The sequence below is a fragment of the Athene noctua genome, chromosome 5 (genome assembly GCF_965140245.1).
Source record: "Athene noctua chromosome 5, bAthNoc1.hap1.1, whole genome shotgun sequence".
In the NCBI taxonomy this organism is placed as follows: Eukaryota; Metazoa; Chordata; class Aves; order Strigiformes; family Strigidae; genus Athene; species Athene noctua.
In genome coordinates, this window is record NC_134041.1 from 9105993 (window position 1) to 9121987 (window position 15995).

General features: G+C 40.5%; 1 protein-coding gene across 2 annotated transcripts in view; it reads left to right on the plus strand.

Annotated features, from left to right (window-relative positions):
* The window catches only part of LOC141960575 (BEN domain-containing protein 5), a 971168-nt gene that overhangs the window by 797858 nt on the left and 157315 nt on the right, over window positions 1–15995 (plus strand). For both annotated transcript variants that reach the window (XM_074906246.1, XM_074906247.1), the window contains exon 10: window positions 10625–10736. In XM_074906246.1, coding sequence (XP_074762347.1) covers window positions 10625–10736 — 112 coding nt within the window. The remainder of the gene's footprint in view (window positions 1–10624; window positions 10737–15995) is intronic.

Here is a 15995-nt window from a genome sequence, read left to right on the forward strand (position 1 = left end):
CAATTAGACTGAGGGGCGTACTCTTGTCTTTGACAAATGTGGAGCTCCAGCCTCCTACAGTTAAGTTTGAAAGTGAAGTATCTAAGGATGAGAAGAAATGTATAAAGCCAAGTCCAGTGGCATGTCATAATTTCACACTGGATGATGTCTCAAAGGATTACATAAGAAAATAAGATCAGTTCCGCATCGCAGGTTTAATTCAAGTAACTAGAATGACAAGAAATATTTCATTCAGGAGTATTTAGGCAACACAGCTGCTCTTTTGATTAAGTAAGCTAAATGTATGGACTGGGATAAGAAGGACGCTAAGGTCAGCTTCCACCTGAACTCTTTCTTGGCCTGCCTTTATAAAGGTTACCTGAAGATTGTTTGGTATGGTGTTTCATCCTCAGCTCCTTTCTGCAGCTGTTACATGTCTTCAATAATTGTTACATTCTTCTAAATATCACAGAAAAGGGTATAATAATAAAATTTTCTATTAACTAATAGACAAAAATTGCTTTTCTGACCATTGTCACCCCCATGTCTCTTTTTGAGTTATAATAACAACCAAAAAAAAAAATGCTCCCAATCCCTAAAGGTTTAAATTTTTCAGATTTAATATTCTCATCAGGATTCGCAAACTAATCTTTTGTTGTACTATTATTCATTTCAATGAGATGTTTCAGTGCTCTGGAATCAAAATGTGTACTTTCAGCTTGGCTTGGTATCAAATCACATTTTGCTGGTGCATTGCAGTGATTAATAAAAGTTACAGTTTGAGTGCTTTACATTCCCATTCTTCTGCATCGGACAAGCATCCGTATCAGACAACTGACCCATATCTCATGTGATGGCACCAAATCTCCTCGTACATTGTTTTGAGTTAGTAAGAGAGGATGTCATGGAGTACTATGAGAAATATATCCTTGCCAAGTAGCTTGCCTTCTAGGGCATATAGTGTGCTTAACTGATAGAATTGGTGGAAAATATAAAGCTTAAGTGATTTGAGGTAAAAATTCATAATGCAAAAGAGACCACCACACTGTCAAATAGTCCTCCTCCTCTGTGTTGTTTGGGCTGAGGCAGTACCACACAGTGAAGCTCAGATGGTAAAACTCTGCCCCTTAAATTAACAAGTGATTGGAAAAGATCTGAGCCTGATTCGGCTGCCTTTGAAAGCATCTGGGCTTTTTGTTGATTGCAGTCACAGACAGATCAGGGCTTTATAGCTTGCCTGCCATCTTCTGAAATGTTTTGTGACAAACAAGACACTGGTATTATTTTTGCTATGAAATGTTTGTTATTTTATCATAGCAGTGATTATGGGAAAGAACATCTGCATCATGCTCAGAGTTTCTGGTGAACTTTCCAAAGATGAAATGGCTTGGGTTTTTGGTGTGTTTTTGTTTGGGTTTTGTTGTTTGTTTGTTTGGGTTTTTTTAACTGACTTGGCCACATCATTCCTTTCCTAATGCAGAGTAGTCAGCTGGCAGGTACTAAAACAATCTAATAGAATAAGGTTAATCTTCTCTCTTTAATTAGACAGCAATATGTAATACAACCAGTGGACCAGATGACCTTAAAAATTAAAGTGAGAGTAGAGACACATTTGAGAGGAATATATCTTTAGTTACAGGCGGTTGGGGTAGAAGAAACCAGAGAAAATGTTCACTGATCTAACAAAGCAACCCCACACAATCCTCCTTCTCTACCCAAACTCACAGTTTCTGTCATAAAACGGACTGGGATATCTTACTGGTCTTACGGGCATTTCAGAAGTGTTTGTTAAGTGTGAAGTAGTGCATATTGTTGGAAGCAAACCTTACCAAATTTCAGGGTCTACCAGAAAACCTTTTGGCAATTCCATAAATCACTTAATCTCCATCTGTAGAGCCCAATATATCCCCATCACTGTAGCACCAAAGCACTTCATAATCCTTCATGTATTTCCTCTCCAAACATCATGGAGGGTTGATAATATAATTATTTTTACAAGCGAAGAACGGATGCATTGCAATTTTTCTCTAGGTTGTGTAAGAGGTCTTAAGAGTCTCACGTCGTCACCCTAAGCGAACCACTGGGTCATTTTCCCCTCTCCTGCAATATTATGAGACCTGGGGTTTTGTTCAGGATTTTCTATACAACTGTAGAATTTTCACTTAGTGTTGGTAAAGGGACTTTGTGTGGGAGTGCCTGGCTAATGGACATATCCCTGACTAACTTTTGATGAAAATTATACATGCTAATTAATGAAGCAGAGGTAAGCTGCTGGCAGGCAATGTGTATGGTTTAAGTAACACCGCGCAGAGACAATAAAAGGGGCCTTCTCTCCCACCAACCCAAAACTGATGGATACTTATTTATCTAAAAAGTTGTTTGCAAGCTGAATGACTTACAGATATGGCAAGACTATGCAGGAATCCAATCAATATTCTGGCTGTGTATGGGAATGAGAAATGCCGAAGTGTGTTAGAAACTGTTAACAAACAGTTATAAAAGGAAGCCAGCAATCATGCTCTTTGGTGCTGGACAGTTAAGCATTGCTAGTTAGTATTCAGCCAGCAGTTTGCCACTCCTGTGTTGCTTTTCTGTTTGCTATCTCATCAGAATAGTGCACATCTTCTTGACAGTTCTGGTATCAAGTGAAACCCTCGCTTCAGGATATCAGAGAGAAAAAGGCCTTTGATGGAAATGGACTATTTCTGGTTGAATTTTGGCGTGACCTATTGAGAATGTGTGTTACTGCCTTTGTCTAAGTGATATTCTGGATACAGATAGTTTGGTAGCCTGTAATGTAGTGGAGTGATCATTTAATCCTATCCAGGAGAGTAAAGGCAGTATTGGATACAGTGCTAACCCTAACCACCATGTATTAGAGCAGGTTCTCAGACACAGCAGAATGCAGCAGTATTGAGATCCAAAGTCAAGCAAGATGGCTCAATTAAGGTATATCTGAAAAACACACAAACCCCATTCATGATCCACTAATATCTTACCATTTTATAGTAACCTCCAACTGTCCTCATTCCACAAACTTGGATGTTTCTGATATCCACTGACATTGCCATTCTGGGCTCAGATTTGGAGAAGCCTTGAGTACCGTCAGCTTCAGTTCTAATCAGAGTAAGTTAGATATTGAACATGGAACATGCTATATAAATCTAAGTTCTCTTAAACAAAAATCCCATCCTTGGCCTCTTGGATAAAGTGGCCCAAATTAGCGGGTGTCTCTTATGTAAGTCACACTTTTACCCAATTGCTTTTTTATGAATTGGGGACAATGTGGTCCCCTCTTGTACCAGTGCTGTTGGGAAAATTAGTCCATCAGCGCTTATAAAGCGGTTGCCTCCTGCAGTGCTAAGCACTTCAGAAAAGCCATGAAGAACTGAATAGCTCTGTCCTCAGAGCAGGCTTTGAGTAGCATGCAGTAAGCAGGAGCCTAGGGCTGCATATTGAACAATAAGGAAAAGCCAAAATATTGAATAATCTGCTAATTAATGGACAGTGTTGATCTCGTGTACAGAGTAAAGCAAGAGCCCTGTGGAGGAACACCCTGTGCTCCTTTAGTTAAAGGCTGTGTCATAATAATGACAGACACGGGGCTGAATGAGGGTTCTTTGTATCTGTACAGCTGTGGCATAGCCAAACTTTTAAGAGCTCAACTTTGTGACTTTAAGGTTGGCTCCTTTGACTGCAGCTTTCTGTGTGTAATAGTTCTGATAGTAAGAGCTGAACCATCTTTTGGGGGTGTTCGTATAGTGCCAGTCTACAGGGAATACGACACTCCTTTCCTCTTGCCCGAAGGTGAGTAGGTTTAAGCAAGACTGCCAGCTTCATCTGCCAAGAAGTATGTGAACTATATGTTGTAATGTGGGGAATGTCATTCGACAGCAGCTGGAGTATGCACTAATGGCTGAGAGGTATGTTGTGTACCAGATCAACTGCATAGTGGGAGGATGGGCAGAAGTGGGAACAAAAGTACAATTCAAGATGAGCTGTATCTCCAGAAGTGTTTATGTGTATATTAGCTGTTTTCTGTGAACCACTGTGATGGCTTTACCTTATCTCCACCCAACCTCCACCTCCAGAAATATAGAATGACAAAGAAAACAGTTTAAAGAAGGTCTGTCTGTCTGAAGGGAAAGGTCTGTAAGGAGACCAGTTTAGGGCATTGTGTGGAAGTGTCAGGCAGACTGGGCAAGAGGGCCTAGAGGAGCCTGACCTGTTAACAGCACTCACAGAGGTGGGAGTCCAGTAAATTTGGCATGTGTGAAGTTGAAATTCTCTTTCTTGGTGGTTTACAGTTTGTGATCTATGAATCACAGGTGGATTTTAGACTACATCTGGAAAGAAAGTTCATGTAGTACTGCATTATGTTATACGTGTGTAATTTCTGAAGGGTCAGTTCTACAGTGGAAATTTTTTGGGATCCAAAAGTTGGAAAAAAACAACTGTCTGCTGTGTTTCTCTCATTAAGCCAAATGATATGTTTGGTTTTGAAAAGGCCAAACAATGAATCAGGCTTTAAAATGGAAGAACTGTAGGTGTTCTCAGTAGCTTGGTTAAAGCATCTGGGTGGGCAAGATTGATGTGCCAGTGTGACTCAGCATGGAGCTGGGAGTCCCCAGAACACCTTCCAGGGGCAGGACAGAAGAGGCCTGCTCCTGCAGAGCGTTCGTTCAGAGAGATCCACACATGGGGCCAGACATGGCTTCCTACGGGAGAGCTTTGATAAACTGTGACTTGCCTCCCAAGGGATGTGCTGGAACCCTCTCCCTTGAAAACCTGACAGTTGAACTGGGCACCATATGTGAAAATATGCAGGAGGGAATGAGCCCTGTGCTAGCCACAGGGATGAGCTATGCTGGTGGTAGGATCTTACCATCTTACATCCCAGGTGCACTGTCATGGCGTGATTCTCCTCACTGTGGGATGGGTTTTTATTTCCAGCATTCTGCTTTATGCCCATGAATCCTTCTGGCATTACTGAGGACCCGAGGTGTGTAGGGAGAATTCAATACTAAAATTGAGATATATCCTGAAGATCACGGAAGGAAGTCTGCCCGTGTCAGGTGGGAATGCATGTTCTTCTCGGTGCATGTGTCTGTAACACCTATTACCAGCTCTGAGAAATGCGTGTACTCATCAGAAAAAGAAAATATTCATTTGTGTTTATTCTTATTTAACATTGTTTACACAGAAAATGGAGAAACACATCTTTAACCGTCATGTACTATTTAAAATTATGTCAGTACACCATGCAGTGCTCATTCTGTAAACATCTACTCCACCATGTGGTCTCTGGGAGCTAATGCTGTTCTGCTCTGTATGGCCACTTGTGTTCTGCCTGGAGCACACTGCAGTGGTTATGTTAAATAGCCTTTGTGAAGGTTTCCAGAGGTCTAAATTAAAAATGCAGAAAGCTGGGGAAGGGAAGAGAGAGTTGGGAGGGGGGATTCTCTGTAGCTGGAGTGTTAGGATGTCTTGCTATCTAATTGCCTTAGAACATGTGGGCTTGAATGAATCCTCTTTAATGAGTAATAGGCAAATGCATAAATCGCAAACCCCAAGCACCAAAATGATGAAATGCACACTAATGAAGACTCTGACTTCGACAGCAGGTGTAGAGTTGATTTGTAAAATGTCGTGAATATATCAGGTTTAAAATGATATATTTATTAGAAGAAGCAAGTGTTCCCCTTGTATTCACTCCCTCGTTCTGCACACCTACTCTTCCTGCATGATATTGCAGGCTGCAGTCTCACAGCAGTTTCTTGCTATAACTCTTGCTTCGAAGAAGTGCAACAATAGAGACCAATTACCCTCTGTCTCCAGTCTTATTGCAATAAGCCTGAGGAAAAAAAAAAAAAAAAGTGAGTGCACCCCCTCCCCCAACTACCTTTTCAATTTCAAATCCTAACCCTGTTGGTAGTGCCATTTGTGGATTTGAACTCCCTGGCTTTGTGTGCGGCATTATCTGGAGATTCACCTGGTACTGATCCAATGAACCAACGCAACCTTACAAAGCTGAAGGGAAGAGTGTAGAGTTCTCTTTGTAATAAATCATATGCCATGAAAAAGGATTTCTTTAACTCCTTTCCTCCATTATTCTCCATATCTCACCTTGTGGAAATGGGTCTGTTAGTGAGAGACTTAAACTCGCATGGTAGGAAAAACGAATGGGGGAGGGATAACTGGAGTGAAAGGAAGGCAGAGTTCTTGGAGGTTTCTATAACTTGGAGATTCTAGAAAGAATAGGTACAACCAGAAAGAATAGCAAGCAGCCCTAAAAATAAACCCAACGTAGGCCTTGGTACTACACCTTCCTCAGTTCTGGAAAGGGACAAGGATGTTATCATTAAAGCAGCTGCATAAGAAATCCTTAAAACCAGTGGTGAGTTAAGCCCCCAGAGGCAAGGAGCTTCTGTCCAGATAATTGCCCATCAAGCTGAATGCTGGTCTGAACATCTTTGGTTTTACAGAGTTGAGCTGGTAACCTCTTGAGATCTGGCTGCCTCCCAAGTAGGGAGGGATGAATACTGCAAAATGTTTCAGTTTCCATTTCAATTTTGAAACTCATTTGCTTTGACTGAATTTGCACTGTGTTTATGTAAATTTATAAACACTGTAATAAATTTATCTACTTATAGAAAACAGAAATTTTTGAAAAAGGCTGGAGAACGTTTGTGAAATGCAAATTCTATTTCAACAAGAATAACTGCAGAACCTGATTTAAAAGTACATTCAATCACAAAGCAGAAACATAGTATGTGGTCTGTATATGTTGCAAACACTAACAAGCATAATCCAAAATTCAAACAATCGTTAACAGCTTAAATGTTTTAAATTACATACATGTAGTTTTCTGTGGCAGCAATGACTATGTGACATACAAGCTAGGGTTTCACAGTATGAATGAAGAGTACAGTCAGGTAATAGTAGCAGTTTACTCTTTGCTTGTTATAGAAAGCTCACGTCCTTCTGATTACACTGTTTTCTAACTTACAACTTGCCAGCACATCATTCTTATCTGGCTCTATGTCAATATTACCTGCCATGTTTATAAAAGCGTTCATGGGCATGGCCATTAAACCTCATGGAATGGGGTATTCTCCAGTGCCCTTACTCTGGAAATGTTCATCTACTCCAACCCTCACTAATTTTGAAGCTGCTTTTGTCTTCCCTTGTGCCTCTTGGAGTCTGCAGTATTTTCTGTCTTGCTCTCCTCCATGTCCCCTTTAAAGATCATCCTTAAACACTACTTTGATATAATTGAGGGTTTTTTTCCCTTGTTATATTTGTACTGAGCACATTAGTTTATTTACTACACAGGACAGATTTGGAGGCCCCTTCTAAGTCAGGAGAACACTTAGTCACGTAAGGAACTGTATTGAAACCAATGGCAATGCTTGCAGTCTGAGTAAGAATGCTGGTCTCAAATATTGAAAGATCCCATGTTATACTGGAACACAGTTGTTTCCCATTGTAGACCCGCTGTTTCTAAAGTATACCTGTATTTGTACTTTGCCTACCCAGTTCTTGAAGCAGAAGGTGAACAGTTAAACAATGGAAACAGCAAGTAACATGTACTAGAATTGAGCTGGTTTAAGATTGGTATGGTGAGTTAAAAAAGCAGTGCAAGATACAATTTTTAAGTTACCTTGTTGAAGATCTTACGTTGGAAGTATAAGCCTCAAGGGAGACCACATCATCTGGGAGCAAGAGAATATAAACAATGCAGGATCTATAATAGACATGTGGGGGATTCTGGCCATATGTTTTGGTCATGTCCTGATATATGTGAGCTTTGGGAGACAGTTCTACATGTAATAGAGTCAATAATCAAATCTGAAGTACCAAGGAACACAACTTGATGTTTCCTTAGAGACACCGCAAGTTTGCAACAGATGAATAAGGAGAGAATATGGTAGATACAAATGTGTCTTTAGGCAAAATGGAAAGTAAAAAGACTTAAAAATGGGGAGGAAGAAAGAAAATTCTACACTGTTCCCAGCCTGTAAAATAACAGTAATGCTTACATCAGAAATTTAATTAATTGTTGTTACATTGATAAAGATGTGATATACTACATCAAAGACTAGCTAAATGATATTTGGAAATTAATTTGGGTTCCTATTAAATAGAGCTCAGAGGAGCTTTCCAAATGAGTAACTTGTTTGTCAAGCATTGCTTCCTTCTGTTTATAAAGTCTTCTCAAGGAAAGACAACTATTTTCAACTGTTCTTGTTGCTTGAAATGGACTATGAGATTCATCACTAACCAGACATTCACGGAAAATTCAAATATTGCAAATCACAATGTCTTAGTTTCTTAGAAAAAAATAATATTTCTTACTTCTGTTCCCTATAGACATGACTTTAAAGTTATCTAAAAAGTCCCAAACCCCAAATTTAACATTGACAATCTGTATTTGAATTTAAAATTTGCTTTTGTTGCTCTATAGCTTGGCCACTTCAATGTGCTTTGGAGATAAACATAATGGAATCAAAATATACTTGTTTTCTGTAGTGTTATTAGCTTTAAATATTCTTAAAATGAAAATGGAACACAATAACCATAGGAGAAGATATGATTTCAGGTTCTGATCTTTTAAGAAAGTTATCCTGTAGAGTGAGCATGCTGTTTTCTTGGGAACTGTGCCAAAATACAGTAAGACTCATGATGATCACCACAGTTTCTGCTTTTGTTAAATGAAAAACTCGTTCTTGTGATTCTGATCTTACACCAGTTTTATCCCAGTGTAATTCCATCTGTGTCTCTGGAAGTACTTCTGATTTTATATTAATGTCAATGAGTTCAAAAGAAGATAGGATTTAGCAGAACTCAGTGGACAGAGTTTATGTTAAGACCAAAAAAGAAAAAAGAGAGAAATCTTATACAATACATTTTGCTTTATAGTGGAATGGAGACAACTTTCAGAGTTGTCTGTGAATTTGTAGCTCCTGGAGTGTCCAAAGAAAATATCCATCTCTTCTCTAGACAAGCAGACAAGTGACCACCAAGACAAGGAGGTGGCTTTCTCCACCACAGTGAGCCATCTGGCTCATCGGTACACCAAGTCAGCAGTGATGGAGTTGCAGAGCTGGCAATTGGGTGTTTGAACTCCCAGACAGCCTGATGGCTGGGTTGTCTAAGGCTGAGGAGCACAGCAGCTCCTGCCTGCCTAGTTTCCCCATAAGAATTTTTATAAAAAAATGTTCCATTAACTTTGCATTTTTTGGTTCATACAAAAATATTCATTCATAATTTTTCAAAATTAACTTAATCCTCTGGTTTCATCCCCTTACTTTTCATAGCATTTCATCTTTCTGTCTTATTTTTTATTTTGGTTTGATGTATGCAATCATTTGTTTCAGCTGTTAGAGAAGTGAGGCATTTTCCCTTCTTTTTGCCAATTAAATTTATGCTTTTTGGCCATCAGTTTCTTAGAATTTTTGTCGAAGGATGGCACTACTGGAATAAATCTCTGTTGTTTGCATAGGTGTGTTTAAAAGATTAAGGCTGAACAGGCATTCTCGTAATAGACCAGGGATCAATGAAAGCTCTTCTTTTCTCAAGAAGCTTTAAGGCTTAGCAGTGAGGTTGATTTTTTTTGTTTATTTGTTTAAAATATAGAGGAAGTTGCATGTCTGCCTGAGCTTTTGTTATTTGTGTGATCTTTCTTGGAATTCCTGAACAAGATCTACCCATGATCCACTGGTCCCAAGCTCAGCTTGAGACAACAGAAGAGACCTCTCTCCCTGCTTGTATCTATGGCCACAGATTGCCTAGATGATCTCTGCAGTAGGCAAGAGACGTGATTTCCCCCTCTTATTTGTGCCACTTGCAGCTTTTTAATTTCTTGTGTTCGCTGTAATAACAGCCCATTGAGTTTCAATGGGATTTCGCAAAGAATGGGATGTTATTCTGTGGGGCTGGGAGCAGCAGAATCAAACTCAAGACAGTGTACTGAGAGGGATATGAGTCAGAGCAGGAGGGAGAGCCAAGGTGACATACATGCTTCAATGCCCACAAGATCTGATGGCCAATAAGCTTTTTAACTTAGTGTCTTGGTTGGCTAACTTTTGTTTAGGCAGTTGCGGGAGGGGAAGAGGCTGAGGCCCCGGGTTAGTGGAACAATTATATTCACGCTTTAAATCCCTTAAGCACATACTTAATGGCCATTGATTTCAATGCTCTCAACAGCTTTGCTGAGTCAAGGCCTGACTGAGGGTGAAGTAAGGGCCTGGTGATGCAGTTTATGGGTCATCTGCGTGGCTATAGACCCCCAGCTAGAGCACTGAAGAGAAGGGAACCTCAAAGGCCAAGCAGGCTCTTCCAGTGCCATCATGGCAAGCTGGCAAAAGGCAAAGGATAACGTGAACATATGTGGTGCGAAGGGGAAAAATGCTGAACAACCAAAGGTGTTTCATCTGATACTCTGCTGGTCATGTTATTTCTGAGAGTGGCCACTGCTGCAGGCTCTCCTCATCCTCAGAAGAGCATTTCCCTTGTTTTTTCCATGAGAAAAACTTGTTTAAATGCGTCAGCTGCAGAATATAGCCCTAATTCTGCAGCTGAAGCCAGAAGAGGCTGCAGTCCATATAAGTTGTTTGTGTGTGTTGTTTTTTTGTGTGTGCAGGTGCTCCCTGATGGGGTTTGATTTAAATCGGCACTGGGCAAATCCGTCTCCCTGGGCTCATCCCACACTGCACGGAGTGAAACAGCTCATCATTGAGATGTACAACAATCCGGTAAGTGAGGAAAGGTGATGCCAGAACAGCCACTTGCTGAGGTACCGACTCTCTTCCCTCTGTGGGGTTGCGCAAGATGCCAGTAACTGCTGTGGCTTAGTCCAGTGGCAAACCAAAATAAGAGACAAGTAAGCGAACACCACCCCCGCTGCATGAGATCAGAGACATTTGTAGGTTTTGTCACAGGAAGTATCAGAGTGGAGAGAGCAAGTGAAATGAAGTTCAACTCAGATTAAATATGGAATAATTCTGAAAGCAGGGCCTAAATTCAATCGAGCTGCTCTCGTGATGTCCTGAGCTGGATTCAAAGCAGCAGGCCCCCCAAATTGAATTACTGAATGGCATTGATGTTTAATCCAGAGCTCCGGCAGGGGCTGCTATGTAGTGTGCAGAGCAGGAGGGGGATAATATTTGCAAATATTATATAAACACACACGCACACACTCATGCTCACTCAGGAAAGCAGAGGTGTTCTTGAAGGTGAAATCTTAGCTAATCAGAGGAGATGGATTACAGAGAATATGGAGAAGAGGAGTGGGAGGGAGGCAGACAGCTATTGAATGTTTGACATCAAAGCGCAGAAGGATTATTGAATGTGGCACCTAAGAAAAACTGCTGAACAAAGATGAAGATGGGTAGGAAAAAATCACTGCCAAAAATATAAGAGGAGATGTTATAGATTATTATTTTTTCTGTATGGAATTCCTGGTATCTGTCCAGGTTTTTTTGCTTCCCGTTACAGAGATGGCATTTAGATCTTTATTTCCCTGAAGTTTTGCTAATTTTTTTTTTTTGTTTGTTTGGTTAGTGTAAAAAAGGACCTGGTTTGCCTTGCTAATAAAGAAAGAGGATTCTTACACCTAGCTACATCACGTAGAGGATAAGAGCTCCTTTAATTTAACTCTTGGTTCTCCCAACACATCTTAATTGGAATTTTTATCTTCCAGGTAGTCATAATACCTGTATAGAAGGGGTTTTAGGTACAAGGAAGATAGAAGGCCCTTACATATGGAGTGGAATCCAATTGCATGGAAAATATTTTCTCAGACTGCTAATTGGTTGGTACAGAATTTCTGTTTGTGCAGCACCTAGCATTGTGCCTGTGACCAAGGCTCCTAAGCTCTGCAGTATTAGAGTGGTGGTGATGGAAAGTACAGAAAGGAGCTTTACAGCCAGCCTGGTCTTTCCTCTGTTTCCTACCCCACATAACAAGACAGTTTTCATTCTAGATGATGGAGGCTGCTTTGTCTGAGAAGAAGGATTTTTTTTTTTTTCAAGAATAAAGAGGTCCTTAAACATTACAAGAAAGTTGGGTGTAGGGAAATGCTTCTAGCTAGTAAAGCAACAAAGGCACTATCAAAAGTCCCTGTCAGTAAAATTAAATCTGTTCTTGGGGGGAAAATAATTCTTTTCAGCTTTGTCCCATTCCTGAGAAGCTTTGAAAACTCTGGTAGTTTCCAGCTGCCCTATGTGTGAAGAATGAATTTATTTGCTGTGGTGGCTAAAATGAAAAATCAAAAGAAATATTTGGTCAGAGTTGGTCTGAAATGGAAATCTTTTTTTTCCTCCATCTCTCTGTCTCCTACCCTTCCCCAGTGATCAACCTGAGATGAACCAGTTCCAGTTCATTTCCTTCTGAGGAAAAGAAAAAGGAGCCTTTCAAACACAAGTGCAACATTTCATTTTCAGGGTTATTTAATATTTTTTTAAAATACTATTTAGGAATCTTTTTTTGGATTAAACTACAAGCAAAGTTCAGGTGGCTTTTCAGAGTTTCATTTCTCAGTGAATTAGCTACTCACCAAAAAACCTTCTTGTCTGGTTTTATCATCCCCTAGTCAATACCAGCCTTTCTGAAAGTTTTAGAGATGCTCAGCAATACAATGTAGTATATAGGATTATGGGTTTTTTCAGGCAATACCAGCTTCTTAGTCCCTCTGATACCAGTAATATTTGTATGAACAGACCATTTCCAAAGTGATGGGACAAAAGGCGAAAACATGCCAGCTGCCTCAGAGAGAGGGCATGGGACTGTATGTGGGCCATCCTGCTTTAGCAGGGACTGTTTTTATTAAGTACTTGAGCTAAAAAAAAAAATAAAAATCCCTCACCTCCTGACAGAGTGCCAGAATAAAAACCTCCTTTGAATCTCTTCAGGCTGCTAAAGATTTTAACTACTCTCCAGGTGTAGAGTGTAACTTTTAGATGAGTAATACGTGATAGATGGTTGGCTGCATGCATAGGTGAACCAGTTGCAGGGGGGCTGCTGTCAAACTGCGACAGATCAGGGATTACGCATTTGAACACGTCTGTTCTGCCACCCTCTTCTCACCTGAAGTCTCCCCACGCTGGGGAATATGAAATGAAATAAAATGCAAAGTAAAGTTCCCTGCAAAATAAGGTAAATAACCTTCATGTCTCCCATTCTAGACAAGATCTGCTGTGAGGAGCTGTCCACAAGAGATTGGATTGTTTAAAGCAGAGGAAGTTCAGCTTCATGTTGCCATTGCAGAATGGCTCAGTGCAGGCCTTTTAGATGTATTCATTCCCTTAAATCATTTAAGGAAAATTAGCTGCCATAAGAGCATAAAACCACATTTCAAATGTTGCTGTATAGGATGATTTTTCTTCTGCTGCTGCAGCATGGAAGATAAGCTGTTTCCTTTGAAAAAAGTTCATTCTGGAGGGGGGAGTATGACCGACACAAAAATAAGTGCAGTGGGTACAAGGTGCACGTAAAGTGCCATAGCTACAGTGATTCCACATTGAATGGTCCAAGTCTAAGAGTCTACTGTCGTTACTGTATAAAAATAAACCAAAGCACCTGTGGTTCTCTGTTCTTCTGGGTTTTAGAAAAGGTGCTTGTTTTATTTTTAAAGCGTTTCAAATTCCATGATGACCATATCCTCTTTAGGAGGGAGTGAATGGGTCAAGAAATCAGAGAACAGTAAGAAGCTTTTGATCTCCATGTCACTGATTTTGAAACAATCATTCCTGATGGTAAGTCACTGCCATTGTGTTAGCCTAAGTGAAGAGAGGGGATATTCTCAGCTGTTTCTAGTGGTGTCAGTCTTATAGATGAGACTGAAGTGACAGACTTGCTCTTCTACATCGTGTGCTGTTGGCTGAAGATATTTCTGTTCTTAAGTACCTTTCCTTGCCCATATGCCAGACATCAATGCCTTCCCACCTCTCCACCAGACGATAGGTGTAGATGATTCCCCTGTCTGTACTGGAGCAGGTTAGTGAAATAAACTCAGAACATGAAAGTTTTGTGTAAACCAACTCAGCTGACTTTTGTCTGAAGTATGTCAAAGGATGTTCGTATGGGCTGTTCCAGCAGCTCAACTGTGGGGCCAGGAAGTTCTGCTTGGGCATCACATAGAAAGCTGTTTGGAGAATGAATGTCTATTAGCCTAGCTAAGGAATCTAGTAAAGCATATATGCACAGCAAGATTTAAACACATGCACAATCTGATTGAATCCAGCAGCATTGCTTGTGTGCTTATGGTTAAGCAAGTGCTTAAATGTTTTGGACTGGGGATTAAGTACTCGGCACTGGCAAGATCAGGATATGGATGGTCTATGGAAATCAAACAGTCCTTATATCTGGCGTAACGTGAAGCCTCGGAGACAGAGAGCGCAGCATAACTGCTTGATTATTGGACAGGTTTCGTGTGGCCATCCAGCACTTTTCCCAACAAGCAAAAGCACTCTTTAAATCAGATTTAATGAGTGAACTTAGGTAGCGTGTTCAGTGTCAGCTCAGTCCCCTTGAGTATGTGCATTGTGATATGGTCTTTAATCATGGGGGCTCATGTTATTCTCTCAGTTAGACCCCTGCCTCACTGAGTTCTCCAAATGGAAAACTTTCACATAATAAGCAGCTATTCAGTGTTTTGTTTTACCTTCAGTGTTCATTGTGTAGCCCTGTCCTGTATTTACTGTGCACTATTCAGATCCTGCTCTGAGGATAGAATTGTTAATCTCCTCGTGGGCTTTTTTGTTTTGCTCACCGCTATACCCTGGGAGCATTTCAGAAGTGTTAATTAATTCATTTTTGGGGACCCTTGTGAGAGACAAATACATTATTCTTGTATGGATAGGAAACAGAGGCAGAGACAGTTATGATGAGAAGTACCTACTCAAGTGAGATAGATGATTTAAGATGCCTGGGATCAGATTTGTTTCATGTCATTCACCAAGGCTTGATATGTTCACTGTCTCATTTCTACCCCTTCCTTCTTCAAGGAAGATTGAGATAGACTATTCTTGTCATTTGGAGTTCTTAGGACCTAGAAGACAAGGAATAGGGCAGTGACTGAGTGCTTGGGAAGAATCTGTTTCAATTGATTTGCCCCCCTCAAATGAAAATGCAGAGGTGGAATGCAGTGCTCCCAGGCACCCTCAGTGCAACACTGTACTTGGACTTTTTGCATCCATCTTTCTTCTATTCTGCCTGTTTTCCATCTCCTGTTGTCATTGAAGCTGGAGTCCTGCATGCAAATGATTCCTATGTTAGCCACCTTGTGCTGTGAGTGAGCTGGAGACCAGACCGAAAAGAAAAGAAAAACCCATTCACCTGGGGTGTGCTCATTAATTAGCATCTCCTTTGTCATGAACACATATGCCCAAGTCTTAAATTATTTCTGCATAGGCAACCTTTCTGTTTCCATTCCTGAATTTGGAGTGCTTGATGTTGCAGCCTTTGCATACTTTTAATACTATACTGGGTGGAAGTTTTCATGGATTCAAAGCAAAGCATACAGCTGAAATGAAGCCCCAGCATGCTGAAATCTGAGTCATCTGCTGGGCTGGAACCTTTAGATCCACCACACAGACATCTGCCACAAGAGCTGATAAATGAACTGATAGTGGATGGCAATCTGCTATTGCTGTGGACTGGCATGAGGAAGGGAAAGAGACATTGCCTGTGGGCTTTGTGGATATCTGCTGACGATAGAATTAATAATAAGAAAGGATGAGTAAACATAATAACTGCAGACATGGGGGAGGGATATTTAAGGCTGAATGATACCTTTTATGTTTTTGAGAAGGTTTTTCAAGATCCCATGTTCAGGCTTAGACTTGAACAAAACCATATGTTTCCAATCTTCCTGTCTCAGAGAAGGTCTTGTTTTTGATCCAGGTAGGCTTGAGTGTGCAAGCAGTAAGACTACAGGTGAATTAACATTTGTCTGATAAATGTAAACTTGGTTCTTTGGCAGATGACTACATTCCTCTCCATAAGGAGAGTGT